At 38.6% G+C, this 17,858-nt stretch overlaps 1 protein-coding gene across 4 annotated transcripts in view; it reads left to right on the top strand.

Annotated features, from left to right (window-relative positions):
* The window catches only part of GLCCI1 (glucocorticoid induced 1), a gene marked incomplete at both ends in the record, with an annotated part of 49,898 nt that overhangs the window by 12,789 nt on the left and 19,251 nt on the right, over positions 1-17,858 (top strand). For all 4 annotated transcript variants that reach the window (XM_079538495.1, XM_079538494.1, XM_079538497.1 and 1 more), the window contains 2 exons: positions 4,145-4,296; positions 13,865-13,951. In XM_079538495.1, coding sequence (XP_079394621.1) covers positions 4,145-4,296; positions 13,865-13,951 — 239 coding nt within the window. The remainder of the gene's footprint in view (positions 1-4,144; positions 4,297-13,864; positions 13,952-17,858) is intronic.

Raw genomic sequence — 17,858 nt, 5'->3', positions numbered from 1 at the left:
TGGAGTAAAATTTCTGGGTACCCCAAATCTCTCGCTAATCCTCCTCTTGAGAGATTTTTGGCTCCAGTTACAAGAGAAAAGCCTTCCTGAGAAGGAAGATAAAATGATGGTGTTTTGTTGTTGGTGGTTTTTTTTTTTTTTTTTTTTTTTTTTTTTAGCAGCTTCCTAATCCCTGTTATTGTCTTTTCCCCTCACAATGCCAGTAGAGACAAACTCTGAAAATACATACACATTGGTTTGCCCATCTACCTGCATAATCAGAATGGGAAGTGCCATTGATTGTATGTTAGGAGTCAGTACGGTATCAGTATATACTCAAATAACCAAACAGCAAGCTGAAAAAAACCTAGCCAGCATGTTCAAAGGCCATTGCTCCTCTTCTATCTGAAAGTCTACTTCTGTATTACTCAGTAGATCAGTTTGAAATAAAGGAAGAAAAAAAATGTGGAAAAGGTGTAGCAGAAGAGGGGGATGTAGAATAGAAATGTTTTGAGTAGTCATGAGTAATAGTGGCTACTGTCATCACATGACCTGAGTGTTGGGCTGCTGTTCTCAGTAGTTAGTGTGGGTCACCATTCCTATTTCCATTTCTAGGTTACAGTTTCTATTCCTGTGCTGTGTTCCTGCGTACTTCATTATTTAAAAAGTGCCAAACACAGGCACTTCTGAATTACTGATATTGCCAATTGCTGTAAACTCGTCGTCTTCAGTAGGAATGTCCCAGATCATTCTCCTTTGTGTTATGGTTTCTGGTGTAAACATCTCCTTCTAGCCAGAGTAATAGTACTTTAACTTTGGGGCTTTTGAAAGAAGTGCATCACATCACTCCAAGTGAGTCAAGAGTCTTGCAGGCCTCATGTGTTGAGTGTATGTGGACAAAATTCTGTGGAAGTTAGTATTGATTTCCTAGGTAAAATCTTGCCAATGAGTCTCACACTTGGAACTCATTTCATTAGTAGCCCTGAAGTTCCAAGCAATCCAATATAGCTCATTTCACAAATGTGTGCAAGAACTTCTTTATGGTGAGGGTGACGGAGCACTGGAACAGGCTGCAGAGGTGGGTTGTGGAGTCTCCTTCTCTGGAGATGTTCAAGTCTCGCCTGGATGCCTATCTGTGCAACCTGGTATAGGGAACCTGCTTTGGCAGGGGGGTTGGTCTTGATGATCTCTGGAGGTCCCTTCCAACCACTACAATTCTGTGATTCTGTGATGGTGAACCAGCAGGTTCTGTAGAGCATCAGTAACTAAACCAAAGAGGAAAAAAAACATGAAATTGTCACATCTGTACTGTGGAAATCTGTAGTGTTATTTCTTGGTATCGTAACTAGGCTGATCATTGAAGTTACAGATGAGCTTTGAAGAAAAGATTAGCCTTTCGGTGGAAGACTTTTGCAGTCAGGTGACATTGGTAATGAGGTGACAGTACTTCTGGTTTTAGGGATGAATGAGTTTTATTTTTAATTCATGTTTTTCATTCTACTTGAGAGGAATCTATCATCTGAGAAGTTCTCAAGATATTTTTAGTGTTTTGGAGCTGGGTATATCCATGCCAAGATGTGAGTGGAAGAGCTTTGGCCAAATTTGAAGCTGTCTGCTAGATACTGAAAGAGACATGGGAAGAAAAGATGCTGATAAGTGAGCTTTGGATTTAGCTGAAGCAGTTTTCAGGATAGTACTGATACTGGCTTTGTCTTGCTCCTTTTCTGCAGGTAATTTGCTTTATTGCGTGCATGGCAGAGCACGTTATTTAAGCCAAAACGGGCTGTGATCATGGCTTGAGATTATGTGCAGGTTAGCTGCCTCTGCATTGAGGAGGGAGGCAAACTCTTCACTTTAGAGCAGTGGCAGACGGTTTTATTTGAACCCTACATCCTTTTTGAAAGAACTGTTGTGTGTTAGTTGTACTGAATTACATTTTGCTGGCAGAGAAGTGAAAACCTTTTTTCAGTCGTTCTAGGTGATATAGTTAGAATTCTTTTGGCTGTCGATGCAGCATGCAGAGCCATAATTTCACGCAGCTTGTGTTAGCTGATTCCTGCTGGGAGGTATGATCACTCAGAATTTTACCAGCTGTAGTATTCAAGTGGGCCCTTGTGTCATTTTATGTAAAATCATTTATTGCAAGAAAGGTCTAGCAAAAGCTCTTAAATACATACCACTAAAACTTGTGGCATATTTTACAGAATGCATAAGGTATTTTGCCTTCCTATAAGCGTATGTCTTGCTTTTGTTATTTATAGCTTACTTTTTCAAGTAACGTGATACTGAAGTACTGTATTCCTAAGATTATTTGTTCTGGAGGCAGTGCAGAGCTCTTTTTGAGATGAAGCATCTCACATCACTGGAAAAGAAAACAGAATTGTTCTGACTTCCTCCTATTGTAGTGAAATCCGTTCATACACTGAGTGCTGTTAGATGTGGTATAGTCTGAAATGTGAGCAATTTTTGAAACTTGTGAATATTGCTCAAACTTCCCTCAGTGCTCAAGGCAGTTAATAGAACACAGCACTGCTGCAGCCCTGTTGTTCTTCCTGGCTCCCCTGTGGTTGTTTCTGCCCCATGTGTTCTATCATCTCTTCCTCTAATGATGAAAACTATGTATTTTACTTTTTTTTGCATAGGTTTTAATTTTCTTTGTATTTACCTCAGTTTATCGCTGTCCTATGGGTTCATGCATCTCCTTGTGCCATCCCAAGGTGTATATGGAAGGAGCAGACAGCACTTGAGTTGGCATTACATTAGTGGTAGCTTTGTTTTATTGGTTTATGCAGCTGAGGAACTGTGTCCTCAGTTTATTTCCTGTCATTCAATAAATACTGAGTAGGTGCTTAAAAGACTTGGACTTTCATTTGCTTAGCTTTAGGGCTTTACAAAGTGTCCTGCAATTCACTTCCAAGGTTGCCATGGAAAAAAATATGGTAGCTTTTGGTGATGCTACTTTCTGTTCCTTTTGTAATGAAATTCTGTGGGCTCCCAATGTAAGGTTTACTGTTGCCTTTCCTCTGGCTGTAGGACAAGGCATAGACCTCAGTTAATGCTCTGATTGTATGTGTTTTTAGGCTGATACTTTCTTGTATTAGTGCAAACCATACCCTAATCATTGTGTTAATTCTATGTAAAGCTTTGGTGATGGAGTCTGCCTTTTGACACCTAGGCAGTCTAACAAGAGAAAATGCATTTGAAGATCCTTGACCTCAAAAAAGTGTACAAGCAAGTGTTGTCAAGTTTTGAGCAGCAAACAGGATTTTGATGGGTCAGATCATTGCATAGCATGCGACTGCTTTGAAAGTAATTTCACTTGCAAAACTCCTTCGGTGGGGGTGAGCAAGATAGACAGTAGCTGTAATGTAGGGCTTAGACTGGCTTATGTAAAGTCTAGAAAATAAGTATATGAAGTAATTTTGCCTAAAGGACAAAACAAGATGATCCAGAGAGCTTGCCATAAAATTCTGACGTGGGAAGGAACAATCTCATGAATCACTGTACTTTTTGCTTTACAAATGAAATGTAGAAGTGTTCCATGATCTAAGTGTACAGGGAGAGGAATACAAGACTGTAGGCACTGTGATGAGTGAAGGCAAACGTAGTAGCTGCTTTGACCTGAGCGATGTCAGGGCAAAATACAACCACGGGCTTCTAGCTTGCTTAGGCCTGTTTGAGATATTGTAAACAATATGGGATGCAGTGCATGAAAACAAGAAATCCAGTGTGTGTTTTTTGAGAATCATCCTTCTTGCCAGGGTTCGTATTTTAGTCTTAGTGCAGCTAAGCAAGCTGACTCGAATAAATAAAAGCCTGAACTGATACTTTGTTATGCTTTCTTATTCAAGACATCTGGCTTTCCCGAATTGCATCACCACCATTTGTTTATTTTCTTAGGTGAAAATGAATCGCACAGGTAGACTTGTTCTTAGCTGGTACAAACACGTGGTGGTGTTTTTTTGTAACTAAGTTTTACCTTCTGTATTTTTTTCTTCCTTTGTCTGATGTTATCTGCATTGATGTAATGGCATTCTTCTTGGCTTAGCATTTAGACAAATGCTTCTGATATGTTCTTGCCATTGTCTGTCATAGCTAGCTTTTAACATTTCATGTCCAATGTAGCCTGACTTTCTTTTGTTAATTTTGTTCTGGTTTTCCACAGTGGACAGGCCAAAATCCCAGCAAATCAGAACTTCTGGTACCATAAGGCGAACTTCTTCTTTGGACACAATTACAGGACCTTACCTCACAGGACAGTGGCCACGTGATCCGCACGTACACTACCCTTCATGTATGAAAGATAAATCTACTCAGGTAAAAACATAAAGCAACACAGCGAAGACATTTCATGTAATTGATATCTTTCTGGTAATGCTTTTTTCACTTGATCAGGAATCTTAGCACAATTTCGTACCAAAGGAGTGTAGAGTCACTTAATTTTATTATAAAGCCCTCTAAATAGGGTTCAGTAGTGTTGTCCTTATCAATGTGAGTTCAGTAACATGCTACGCAACTGATGGTTAATATTGTTATGCATTTAGTGGGCAGTGTTGTTGGGAAGAGTTACCTCTTGAAGCTGGACTTCAGAGTGAGTCTTACACAAACTATGTGGAAAGGAAAGAAGGAAAAGGAAAGGGAAAAACTACTGAGGCTCTGTATGTCCCAGTACTCCTGGATCCTTGTCAGGGCTCTGTCCTTGGTAGGATCTGCTAGCAGTTGGGCTGCTGTGGCATTTATAATGTTCCATCACTCTTTGGCTGAAAGTTAAATATTCTTGTTTGCCCAGCTTCTGGTCACATTGGCCTTGTTGTCCAGAATGTTCGTCACCATCAAGCAAGTTAAAAAATAATTCTGAAAACTCAAATCTGTAATGAAGAAGTCATGCATTTTTTTTCAACGCATTGCTGGGGTACAAAGCAAGTTTTCTCAATTTCAGTATTCTAAACTAAACTGATGAAAAATAGAAGGAACTATGTCTTTGATTGTATTTCTAATTTAGGGGCCATGTACTCACAGTTATGCCAGTTGTCTGTGCTGTGATTCTGGTCCATTGTTACCAGTGGTGTCCTGTATAGAAGTATCAATATTTTCCTGTCATCTTAACTTCTGTGTGTAACTCTGTTAAATCACTGAGACTTTTCTTCATGGAAGCATATGTTGTAGCAATGCATATAACAGCTTTAAATATCAAAGATTTTTTGGTCATAACTTCACCTGTAGCTGTACAGTTTTTCATTAATCTTCTGTTTCCAGTGATTTGCCACACATTTGTTGCCTGTGCTGGCTCTGTTGGCTTGCATTGCAACATTTCATTGTTGCAAATGCAACATCTCTTTTAAATTATTCTAGGTTTTAGTGTTCCATGTAATACTGACCAGTTAGAATGTGTAAATGATTTTTCACATATTTTTAATGGGCTGTTATGCAATGCAAGAAGCCCTCTAATGGGGAAAGGATAAGGGCAGAAAGCTCAGGGGGAAAAAGTCTGTGTGAGTTCTCTAAATGTTGTGTTACCTGTGTAGGCTGTGGAGAGCTATTAGCCTAACTAATAGCCTCGCTGGTATGTAGCTTTAATACGATCCAGAAGTCCTGTCTAATGAATTTGGGAATCAAATGAGTAAAATTTGTTCAAAGAAGCTTAGGATTTACAGAAACCTGTTGTGTGGCTCTTCAAAAAAATCATTTGTTCAAATTCTGCTCATTCCTGTTGAAAACAAGCAGACATTTTTAACAGAGAAGAATAAGCAGCCATCTTTGCAGTCATGAAGGATCTAAATAAAAAGCTGTTAATTCTGGGTTTGCTTATGAGGTACTTGAATTTCACGATGCTGTATCTTGAAGGTCTTTTTTTAACCATAATTTCTGTCCAGGAAAATTTCTGTAACGTGCTTTGTAGTTGCTAGATTTCTTATCCCCTTTCATGCTAGTATACCCAAATCAAACTTTACAAGTACTCTTATTAATGAAATATTTGGCATATTTAAGGTTTTCCAAACAAACCTTTTCACTACTTACAGAAAATAGAAATAAACTTGTTCTAAAAATACTTGAGCTCCATGCATTTGGCAGTAAAATTACTTTCCTAGCAAGCTGAAAATAAATGTTGAGGTTATTCGACCTACTGGCTGCCACCTTTGGTCTCCTTCAGAAGCAAAGCTTAGTGGTCAAAAAATAAAAAATATTTTGCCTTTACAGCATAATCAAATGAAACAGAGGAAGGGCAGTACTATGGTTTCTACAAGGTGAAGGATTACTTCAAAGGAATTAACATGGGGAAATTTGCTTGGTTTGAATTTGTATGGGTGTCATCTTATTCAAATTATACGTAAATAAAACCAAAGCGATTAGCAGTTTTTAAGCTGGGTTGGGAAAGTGTGTATTTAACTACTGAGGAGTAGTTTTTTGCACAGACGCAAAATGGAATAAGCATAGAGATTGGCACAGCAGCTTCCAAGCTTTTGTAGGTAAAATGTTCAGTGGGAAGGCTTTTAAAGGAAACTACTGAGTTATGTTTTGATTTTGTTTTTGACTGAACGCTATGTGGTTTGAAGCCTGTCTAGTTTCAAGAACCAAGGATGAGTTCCTAGTTCTTGATAGAATGTATGCATGACAAATTAACACCCTGCTCTTTGCATGAGTACCAGCATGGGTACTTTCAGCACGTTGTGTTTCTTGGATAAGAAACAGTTCAGAGCAAGGGAGTCCATATAGTTTTCAGTAGCTGAAAATAATTACAGTTGGTAGTTTATCAGAGTGGAGGATGGTAAGAAACGATAAAAAGATAATGAAAATCAATAAAATTTTTTGTACGTGTTTTTATTGGAAAATAAATTATCTCATTTTACTTTTACCGATCTCAGAAACAGTAGTTCCAGTACAACTTAGGTTGTAGGTGGAATAATGATTTCTCATTCAAGGGTACTTATTTTCCCTAATGTTTCATTAATTTTTAGATCTAGATTTTGTGCAGTTCTGATGAAGATGGTGATTATTCCTTAGAATTCATGTAGTTAAAAATCATAATAATAAAAAGGTGGTATTCTGGTCATTGTTGGTTAGGTGAGTCTTACTATAAGTTCTTTGAATCTGCACAGTGCTAATGAATAAAATGTCTCTTTAAAATTAAACCAGTATTATAAAAAGTTTTCAGTAACATCTTATTACTTAAACAGAGAAATAGAGCTCTGTGTTTTGTTTTCATTTCTGTTCCTTTTTGGAGAATAGTAACTATAGTTCATTGTGTTTTGAGTGAAAGCACTGAAGAAGAGTGAAGCTGTTTCATTTGCTTTTGGAAAAATAACTGACAGCTTCACGTATGGCGATAACAAATTCTGCATCTCAGTTCTTCATGCATTTGTGTAGGTGTTTGTGCATATGCATGCAGCTAGCTGATCTTCAAGGAGTGGCGTGTTTTGGGTAATGAAAGAGAAATATTTTGTTTAGTACAGTTTTAGATATTTCAGAAATGGAGGTAAACTTACTGCTATACTGTGTTATTATACACATTGACATACCTTATATATCCTTGTGTACCCTTCCCAAATTCTTCTGCTTTCCTGCCTCCTTCTCCTTTTCAGTAAAGTTTGAGTTTTCAATTATGAGAATTTAAAATTCAACTGGCTTCCTTCTGTGTTTCTTCTGTCTGGTCGGAAACACTGACTGAGCAATTTTGTATACTTATTTGTGCTATACATGTAACAATTTCTGCCAGCTTTGAGCAATAATTCTATGTTGAAATGGTTATGCCTAACCTCAGAATCATCAGAAACAGTTGGATAATCATCATAGTTTATTAATGTAATTACTTGGCAGTAGCTAAATCGTTGAAAGCATTTTTTTATAAAATGAAAAAGAGAGATTTGGGATAAAAATATTTTCAATGACATCAGCATCATATATTGCATCTATCTAATCTTCCTTGATCTGAATAACAAAAAAAAAAAAAAAAAAAACCACCAAAAAAACCCCAAATGTCCAAGTGGTATTTGAGTCAGTGATTCCTCCTTTATTTTTAACTGGATTCCAAGATGCTTGGATATGTCTTTTTTCATTGTATATGGCAATTATGCATTATACAAACAGCAAAGAAGAGAGTTTGCAAAATGCATTTCAGGATTTTTGTTGAGCTGTTCTCTAATCTAAAGAATAATGCAGAGTTAAGCTGAAATGCTTGGCTAAAATATTTTTTCTTCCGTGTAGATTCAATACTTTTCCTTAATCACCTGTATGATGTTTTGTTCCCTTTTGAGTAGATTTAATTCTGTTGCTTAAAAACTGACATAATGAACAAGAGATTGAAGCTTTTTAAATGGAATATTAGTTAACAGGATTGGTTTTTGTTTTTTTTTTAACTTTTGAGGGAGGTATCAAGGAGAAAGAGGTGCATGCTGTACAACTACAAGTTTACCATTCTGACTTGTCTTAACCTCTCAGATGTTTAAGAGGAGTCACCTATAATCAAGTCAGTTTCTAACTCCTTAGAGCATTTCTTTTTGTCAATTTCTGAAGGTCATTTGAATGCTCTGGAAATGTGAAGGCCGATCAGACTGTCTAGTGCTGTTGTTGCTTTTTTTTTAAATGAAAAAGTTCTTCAGAAACATTACCAACTCCATAGTAAAACAGACTCGTGTTCTTAATCTTTGCACCTATCCCACAAAACTAGTTCTTCTGGGATGCAAGCTAGATATTGTAATTAGAGTGAAGGGCTGGCTATAAAGTGTGAGATGTTTATTTCAGTCTTATATTTAGGTAGGTTGGTACGTTGCTCCAATCTAAATGAAATAAAATGTATGTAGATGTATATCTCTGATATAGATGGAAAAGCAAGGCAGAATTACTGAAGGCTTTGGAAGAAATGCTAATCTCTGCAAGGCTGGATGAGTTAGAACAATGGTAATTGTGATTTACGTTAAAACTGAGAAAAGCAACCAGATGTGGTGTTTGCAGCTCACCCTGTCCTGTGCAAATTCTTTGTGTCAGCTGAGATCAGGACCTTCGCATTTCAGAATATCAGCCATCCTCCTCTTGAAGTTGAATCATACGTTATTTAAGCCTTTCCAGGTTCTCATCCTAAAATGTTTTGAACCTTAGTTTCTTCTCATAAAATTGTAGGAAATATCCTGGTTTGCTCATGCTTAATACAATAAATTTGTTTCAGCTTTGAAGTGGCATTGCCAGCTTCACAGGCGGTACTTAGGTGACCTCTGTTACTTTGTTTCTGACTTGAGATGAAGCAGCTAACTCTGGTTTTGCTTTCTGTGATGCAGAAATTTATCTTCAGATACCATTTTGAAAAGTGTTTAACATGTGAGGAGTGCACTTTGCAGTGGCTTCAGATGAAGACTTATGTGGATAAGATTGTTGTGTAGAAGCTGTAAATAAAGATGGGAAAACAGCTTTCACAAAATGTGGCTTTGTCAGGGGTGCAGTACAACTTGTTCTTATTTCTGTTGTATTAGAATATGAATCTTTTTTTGAGAAGTTTTGCTTGAATATAAGGATTTGGGATTATAAAGCCCATGTTTTTCTTCATTTAGTGTGGGTTATGTTAGAAGCAGAAATGTATAGCTTTTAAAGAAGAGTCCAGCTTGCTATGATACTCTAGCAACTGCTTAGGTTTATTTTTAACTTTTTTTTTTTCCAGCTGATAATAAATAGCACATTAGTACAATACTGCCTGAGTTTACAGTATGATATGAGAGTATCATACTGTTTTATAATTCTGCAAAGAAAAGTGATGGACGTGATCTATCTCTATCCTGGCATTCATACGTATATTTTGAAAGGTTGTGACTTGCCTCAGTTTACCAGAGGTTGAAAGCAAATGTGTAATCCTTGACTCCAGGGATAATATTAAACTGGAAGAGTGTCAAAGCATAGTTTAAGGACATACAAAATCTAGTGCTGATTGAATGGATTTTACATATTTGTTATTCTGATCTCATTAAGTCAACTGCAATGCAGGTATTCATCTCTGTCTTTTCTAGCAGTACCAGTACTGTTGATGAAATTCTTAGAAATGCTGCTACTAGTTCTTGTTTTTCCTATTTGGATCAATATCTATGCTTTAAAAAAAAGCAAGCTCTCACTACATTCCTTGGTTTGTTCTATTTCTGTTTGAGTAACTCAGACTTTTTAGATACTCATTGTCTTTTCTATTCTATTTATTATGCTGTTGTTGAAAGGCTATGAGCTTGTAGTGATGCCTGCCATGTCCTCCTGCCCTAAAGGAAAATATTTAAGCACTTTGTTTTGGAGTTATTCATCAAACTGTGGAGTAATGTGATGTTCAGAAAGCATCACTGGAATGTTAATTTCATAGAATCATTAAGGCTGGAAAAGAGCTCTAAGATCATTTAGTCTGACCATCAACCCATCACCACCATGCCCGCTAAACCATGTCTGTCAGTGCCACATCTACATGTTTCTTGAAAACTTCCAGGGATGGTGATTCTTCCACCTCCCTGAGCAGCCTATTCCATTGCCTTGTCACTCTTCCTGAGAAGCAGTTTTTTCTGATATCCAAATTGAACCTCCCCTGCCACAACTAAAGGCCAATGGATCTCCTATCACTAGTTTGTCTGGGAGAAGTCTGACAAACCCACCTCGCTATGACATCCTTTCAGGCAGTTGTGGAGAGTGACAAGTTCTCCCCAGAGCCTCCTTTTCTCCAGACTAAACAATCACAGTTTTCTTATCCTCTTCTCTGAAGACTTATGTTCAAACCTTTTGCCAGTTTTGTTGCCCTTATTTGGGTATGCTCCAGGGCTTTGATGTCTGTCTCATAGTGAGAGGCCCAAAACTGAATACAGGCATTTTGAAAGCCCACGGTTAGAAGTTCCATTAAAATACAGAAGAAGTAAATGTAGGTAACATTTGCATGGAACTGGGCACTTCTAGGGAAAAAAAAAAAAAGAGTTTATAGAATCTTAGAATGGCTTTGGGGGTGGACTCACCTGCCATAGTTACGGTTGCTGTCCAATAGATTAGCCTTCCCAGAGCCCCCAGTATCTCTGGCTTTGAATGCCTCCAGGGATGGGGCAGTCACAGCTTCTCTGAACAACCTGTTCCAGTGCCTCACCTCCATCTGAGTGAAAAATTTTTCCCAAAAATCTGATATGAATCTCTCTTCTTTTAGTTTAAAGCCTTTCTTTTTTATCCTATCACTATCAGATTATATCTGTAAGCAGTACTCCATGTGTGGCTTCATGAGGTCAGGGTAAGGAGTAAAATTACTGCTCTTGCTCTGTTAGCTGCTCCTGTTTTGGTGCCGCCTAGGATATAGTTGGTCTTCTGTATTCTAAGTGCATACTGGTGGCTCATGTCAAGCTTTTCATCCACCAGAACCTCACGTTCTCTGCAGAGCTCCTCTCAGGGAGTTCTCCCAGTCTGTACACATCTGGGATTGCTGTGACCCAAGTGCAACACCTCATGCTTGGTCTTGTTGAATCTCATTGAGTAGGGGAGTGCCTACTTCTCAGACTTGTCCAGATCCCAGTGGATGTCATCCCTTTCTTCTTTGGTATCAACTGCACTGCTTGGGTCTGATGTTGTTGCTGGGGTTACACTTGATTCTTTCTGTCTCCATTATTGATAAAGGTACTGAACAGAACCAGTAATACAATGGACTCCCTGAGGGACACTTCTTGTGACCAGCCTCCACACGGATGTAGAGCTGTCAAGCACAACAGCTGTGACCTTCCAACCAGCTCTTTACCCATTTACCCATCTGCCTTTCAAATCCATATCTTTCCAATTCAGAAATAAGGATGTGTTGTGGGACCATGTCAAATGCCTTGCACAAATCTAAGTAGATGATTTCAGGTTGCCATTCCATTGTCCACTGATGCCATCACTCCATCACAGAAGGCCTCTGGATTAGTGAGCCCTTAGTGAATTCATGCTGGCTGTCTCACATTCACCTTTTGTCTCACGTGTGCCTTAATGTAGCTTCTAGGAGGATGTGTTCCATGATCTTTCCAGACACAGACATAAGGCTCACTGTAATTCCTTGGGTCTTTCTTTCTCCTTTTTCATAAAAATGGGAGTGATGTTTCCCATTTTCCAGTCTCTTGGCTCTCCGTCTGACTTTTCAGGTATGGTGGAGTGTGGCTTGGTGACCATATCAGCCAGCTCCCACAGTACCTTGGGATGCATGTTGTCTGGCCCTATATAGTTGTATACAGTCTCACCAGGAGGCATCTGAGTTGTGGATTTGCCTGGCTGAGTGACTTGTATTTTCATGATAGCTAAATCATCTATTTAAAGCTCTTCACTCGTTGACTGTTTTTTTCATAACCACATTAAGGCTTCTTTCTCAGATCCCCACGCAGACTCATAATAAATACACAGAAGTCTGACTTTTATAACGACTTGTTTTCTTTCCTGAGAACATGCAGCAAAAAATCAGGGCTGGCAGAAAACAGAAATGGGATATGTGGGCTTATGTGCACAATGTGCCTGTTATCATAATAAATATTGGCACTGGTGCCATGCTGTAGGCCATATAATACTGTAGCAGCTCTCTGATTCTAACAGTGTAGCCTACAACCTGAAACTAAGATACAGTATTTAACGAGTGGTTCCATTCTCTGGGCACCAGGGAACTGCTTTTGCCCCTTCTCAGAGTAGGAAGAGTGAGGGGCTCTAGGCACTGCTTATTGTGGTGCTCTTCAAGGCCATGTCAGCTCTTCTTTATTAGCAGATTTTTATTTTTATTAGCAACCTCTGTGTGAGGGTGCTTCAGAAGGTTCTAAATCCCAGACAGGAAGCAAGAGTGAGAAAAGCTGTGGAGGATTTGGGTTTCCATGCATAGATGGGGGAAGGCTAAAGGGAAGGCATGTGGAGAGATGGATCCCTGAAGCAGTCTGACCTGCTTGAGTGGAGTCCCAGCTCCCCCATGCAAGTGTCACCAGTGGTCCTCTGAGGTCACTCTGATCTTGTGGCCATAAAAACCACCTTTGATGAGTTTTCATAGTTTTCAGTGGTATGGTTTTATATCTTGCAGTTGGATTCAGCTATCATCAGTGGAAACTGTTGAAAAAGTCTTGTGACTTTATGAATTTCTGAGTGTATGTAGCCCTGACTTTTAGCCCCAAATCTATGAATTTTAAGTGTCATTTCCCCTCTGCCAGCCAGTGATTCTTTTTGTTTGAAAATGGTGGTGGATATCCACAGTTTTGTAATACTCCTGTGGTGAATAAACCTAGGAGGTGCAGAGCTGGCTTCTAGCACCTTCTCAGTTTTTGGGTTCTGCATTTATAGCTCCTAAATTCAAGGACTATGTTAGCAGCCTTCTGGGTTTGCAGACAAAGCTGGAAGAAATCTATTCTTCTGCTTGTTAGGTCATTGTCAAAAATAATAAAAGACATATTGAGTCAGAGTTAAAAGGAATAAATTGATTATATGGCCAGGAACACACGTGGGATTATATGACTAAGGAACACATGTGGGAGAAGTGAATACTGGCTTTTGGTCTCTGATTTCTTAATTTATTTTTTCTATATTGTGGTTTTCTACCTGTTCACTGGGTAAAAAAAAAAAAAAAAAAAAAAAAAAAAAAAAAGTATGCTGAAGCAAAGATAGGAATAGTCAGATTGTTTTTGTTTTTGTAGTTGTCAGGCAGCTGATTTCTTCTTCAGTAATGTTCATTGTCCTCATCTTTTGTAAGCACAAATTTACAAAGCCTTAAACTGAATCATCAACACAATTTTTTCTTCAATGATAATATTACTGCTTCATATTAGATTCTTAATTTTTTTTTTTTAATTTATAATGCTTGGACTCTAACTTTACAGACAGGTTAAACCAATAATTTGTGACAAATTTTTTTGTGACCTGGGGAATTCACTATACATGTATATATTTATTTTTTCTCTTCCAGACACCTAGCTGTTGGGCTGAAGAAGGAGCAGAAAAGCGATCACATCAGCGCTCAGCATCATGGGGAAGTGCTGATCAACTGAAAGAGGTGAGAATTCTTGCACAGTGCAGACTTTGCCGTCTTGATATGGCCAAGACATACTTTTAAATCCCTATCTGGAGTCCAGGAAACTGCACCCTTTCCCTCCCCTCTTTTGCTCTTGAAACAGGTTTTACCTCCCTACTTAGAAGTGTTTTAGAACTGATTGTTGTTTTATGCATGTTGGATTTCCTCCCTTTCTACTGCATGGTGTTGGCTGCTGAGGAGTGGCCAGAGTGCGTACTGAGAAAGCAGCTTGTTGCCGTTGTTTTTGTTCAGAGTTACCTTCATTAAGTTTTCTGTTCTCTAGCACTGAGAGAGACAAAGCTTAAGACTCTATGCTGCTATATTCTTGTTTAGAAATTTTGGTTGGGCTTAACAGTGAGGATGGAGAGGATGCCAGTTTCACAAATGAAATAGTAAGGTAAGTGTTGACACATAGTTGAAATGCTCTTCAGTCATATGTGTTCCATTGTAAACTGCAATAGAAGGAAGATAGAATCCAACAGAAGTGGATTTGCATAATGAAAAATTAGGTACAGGAAAATGGTTTTTCAGCACAGTTGAATATGCCCTATGTCAATCTTATGTACCAATGAACTGCAGTCTGTCTCAAGTTCATGCAGTTCTAGCTTTGGCCAGTGCCAAATACTTAGTCTGCAGTCAGCCTCCTGTCTGTGTCAGGAAGGGTTCAGCCTCTCTTCCAGAGCTACGTCTTTCTCTTCAAAAAAATTTTGCAGCTTATTTTCATGTGATGGAGAGTTGAGAAAAAGCCATGTTTTTTTTGAGTCCTTTTTCTGGCTCCTTGTTTTGAATAAGACATTCAAAAATGAGGACAAATGTATAGGTTGTCTAAGGAGAGGCTGTTATTGGCAGTGGTCCTTATTCTCACAGCTGTTGGTTAGAAGAATAGTTGTCAAAAGCAATGAGAAGTTTGATTCCTCAAATGAATAAAGAGTAATTTTGTATTTCAGTGGTAACAATATCCTTGTTTTTAAACAAAAGCACCTGTGCCAAGGAAAGGCGAGGGTTGTCCATTCCTGTTACATTGAGCACCTGTTAACGAAACCCATCTTATCTGATTTATTAATATGTGGGCATTCCAAGTGCCTGGGTGCCTTCATTTTGCAGCTATGAGCAGATACTCAAAACCACAGATTAAGTGCCTAGGAGTTATACAGAAGGAGTCTTGTGTCTGAGAAGTTTTGTCTTAAACATTAGCTATCAGCACACAGGAATTGAACCAAAGGCAAGAATAACATCTGTGTTTCTAGGATAACACTCTCACTTCTACTGAGAGAACATTCTTCATCATCTGGTGGTTTTGTATCAAGTTTTGCAGCAAGCAGCTTTTCTCCACCACCTGGGCTCTGACTATCAGTGGTAGGGAAACCTTCAGTGTATAGGCAATCTCTGCCATTTGATTGCAGTGATCCGTTTTGCAAAGTTGCCATCCTCTATGAGCTGATCACAAAAGAATGACAAGAAATGTAGCTGGTGAGTTTCGTGATTCCTTTCTGATAGAGCACATTAAAGAAAACGGGGGGGAGGTGGAAAGGTGTGTGGAAATAAACTGTTTCTATTCAAATTTTGCAAGAGTTGTTCACGCTAAAACTTGCCCTCATCTCTTTCAGCTTCTGGGTCTTTCCCTTCCTCTGTTTTCCTTTCTCTGTCTCCAGCTTTTCAACACTTTTGTTGCCTTTTCCACATTCATAGACCCAGTGTCATTCTGCATACGTTTTTTAGCCAATTCTAGTCTATCTTCTATTACTTTTTCCTCAGTTACTTTCCTGTTCTTTGTCTGTTCTATCTTTCTGTTGTTTGGTTTCTATTTTTACCCCTTTTTTTTTTTCTTTCCCCTCGCCCATAAGTCCTGATACTAGCCTATCTGTCCAAGCATTCCCTGTCTATGTGAGATACTTGCAAGGACATGCAAGTCTTTCACCTTCCTACACCAAACTACTTAATGCCTGCATGCTGTGTGTTAAGAGTTTTTTTTTTTATACTAGTTTTTTTTGTGACCTGTCAATCTGCATTTTCTGGAAGCAGAAGTTCTCTGAGACAGTTCTATTCAGATCTAACATTCAGTAGAGAATCATAGAATCATAGAACTGTTTGAGTTGGAAGGATCTTTAAAGTTGTGTAGTCAAACTCCTCTGCAGGGGAGCAGGGACTCCTACAGCTAGATCAGGTTGCTCAGAGCCTGGTCCATTTGACCTCGAATGTCTCCAGGGGTGAGGCATCCATCTCTGGGCAACCTGTTCCAGTGCCTTGCTACTGTTATTGTAAAGGACTTTTTCTTTATATGCAGTCTAAATCTTCTCTCTTTTTAATTTGAAACCATTTCTTCTTGTTCTATCACAACAGATTCTGTTAAAGAAAGATACTGATACTAGCAAATGTAGCTGTGTCTTAGTTTCACCTGGGATGGAATTGTTTTCTTCAAGGTGTCTGGTATGGTGTTACGGTTTGGTTCTTGGAGAAAAGCAATGTTGATAATACACCAGTGTTTATAATTGCTGCTAAGCAATGTTGTAAAGGGCCCAAGGAGCTACCAGGGAACAAAGTTAGGACAGCTGACTTCCACTGGGAAGTGGGAGAAGTGAGAGAAGGGACTACGTGGTGCACAGGTATCTGCTGGGTTAAACCATAACAGGCTGCCAGTTCCAAACATCTATCTCAAACATTAGCAAAATTTTCAGTTTGCCCAAGCTTCACCAAAAAAAGGCTTTTTCAAGAAGTAGGTGCATCATCAGGGTAAGGCTCCCAGGTGAATGTTTTGCTTTTTCTTCCTAAGCATTGAAGAGTTAAAAAGCATATGTAGAATGATTTTTATCTGCTTTTCTTGGATTAGTATATCACTTACATATCTGGAGTTTATTTTGATTGATGTTTGATCTAATGATGCTTTTCTGCTGCTTAGGAAGAAGACTTCTAGCTTTCTAGTTAATTAAGGTTCTTGGAAGTTAGCACAGCTACCACTTCCTCTTAAAAGGAGTGGTTTTCTTCAAGTTTGGTAAAGAAGAAAGACACTTAGCAATAAAAAGATGATTTTGTAGAAGAAAAAAAGCAATTGAGATTTCAAGATTAGTTTTGGCAAGTTGTAGATTCACTGTGTACTCTCAGTGAAGAGATGGAGTGCCATTTGGTTTGGAGGATTCTTCTGCCCACATATTTGGCACTGCTGACTGCCTACTATGGCTGTTATGAATTCAGGTAGCCTGTGCTGGCAAGCCTGTCTCCCGTGTCTAGAGGATGAATAAGAAATGGCAGGTTGCTTTTTATGTGCTCATTCTTACTTTCTCATTCTTTTGTCTGATGTTAACTACTGTATCAGAGAAAGACAGGGTTCTTGGGAAATTAGGGTTCATCAAATTCAGGGCTAGGGATATGATCAGAGAAAGTATGTCTGTTTATTCACTGCATTTTGTATTTGGTTTAAATGGCCACATTGCGATTCCAGACAGAAAAGTCAGATTCTTCAAGTTTTCATCTTTCTCTTTTTCCCCAGTGACCTAAGAAGCATTTTGTTTGTTATTGTTATGTACATTGTTATGTATATCGAATGCCAAAATACACATACTCTGGAAGTGGCTGAGAAAACTTTCCATCTAGATGTCCATGATTCCTTTCAGAAGATCATGGCTTCATACTTTGGTATTAGCCCATTAGAGTGCTCTCGCTGTGTAAATCCTACAGTGTGGCTGTGTTTTCTTATAGACTTCTGAGCTGCTTGCAACTAGAATCTGAGACAGAGCTCAGAGGTGAATTTTTTAAAATCTTTTTTTATAGCATGCTTCTGAGGAAAACTCAGAAAGCTAAATTTCATTTAAATAAAATGTAGCGTAATTAACTGTTTCAGTAGGAAGAAGCCCAGAGCATCAGGGAAAGGCAACAGAAATTAAAACAGCGTTCT

The sequence above is a fragment of the Tetrao urogallus genome (assembly GCF_951394365.1).
Source record: "Tetrao urogallus genome assembly, chromosome: 7".
Lineage (NCBI taxonomy): Eukaryota > Metazoa > Chordata > Aves > Galliformes > Phasianidae > Tetrao > Tetrao urogallus.
The sequence above is the reverse complement of the archived record's forward strand: the minus strand, read 5'-3'. Positions and strand labels throughout refer to the sequence as shown.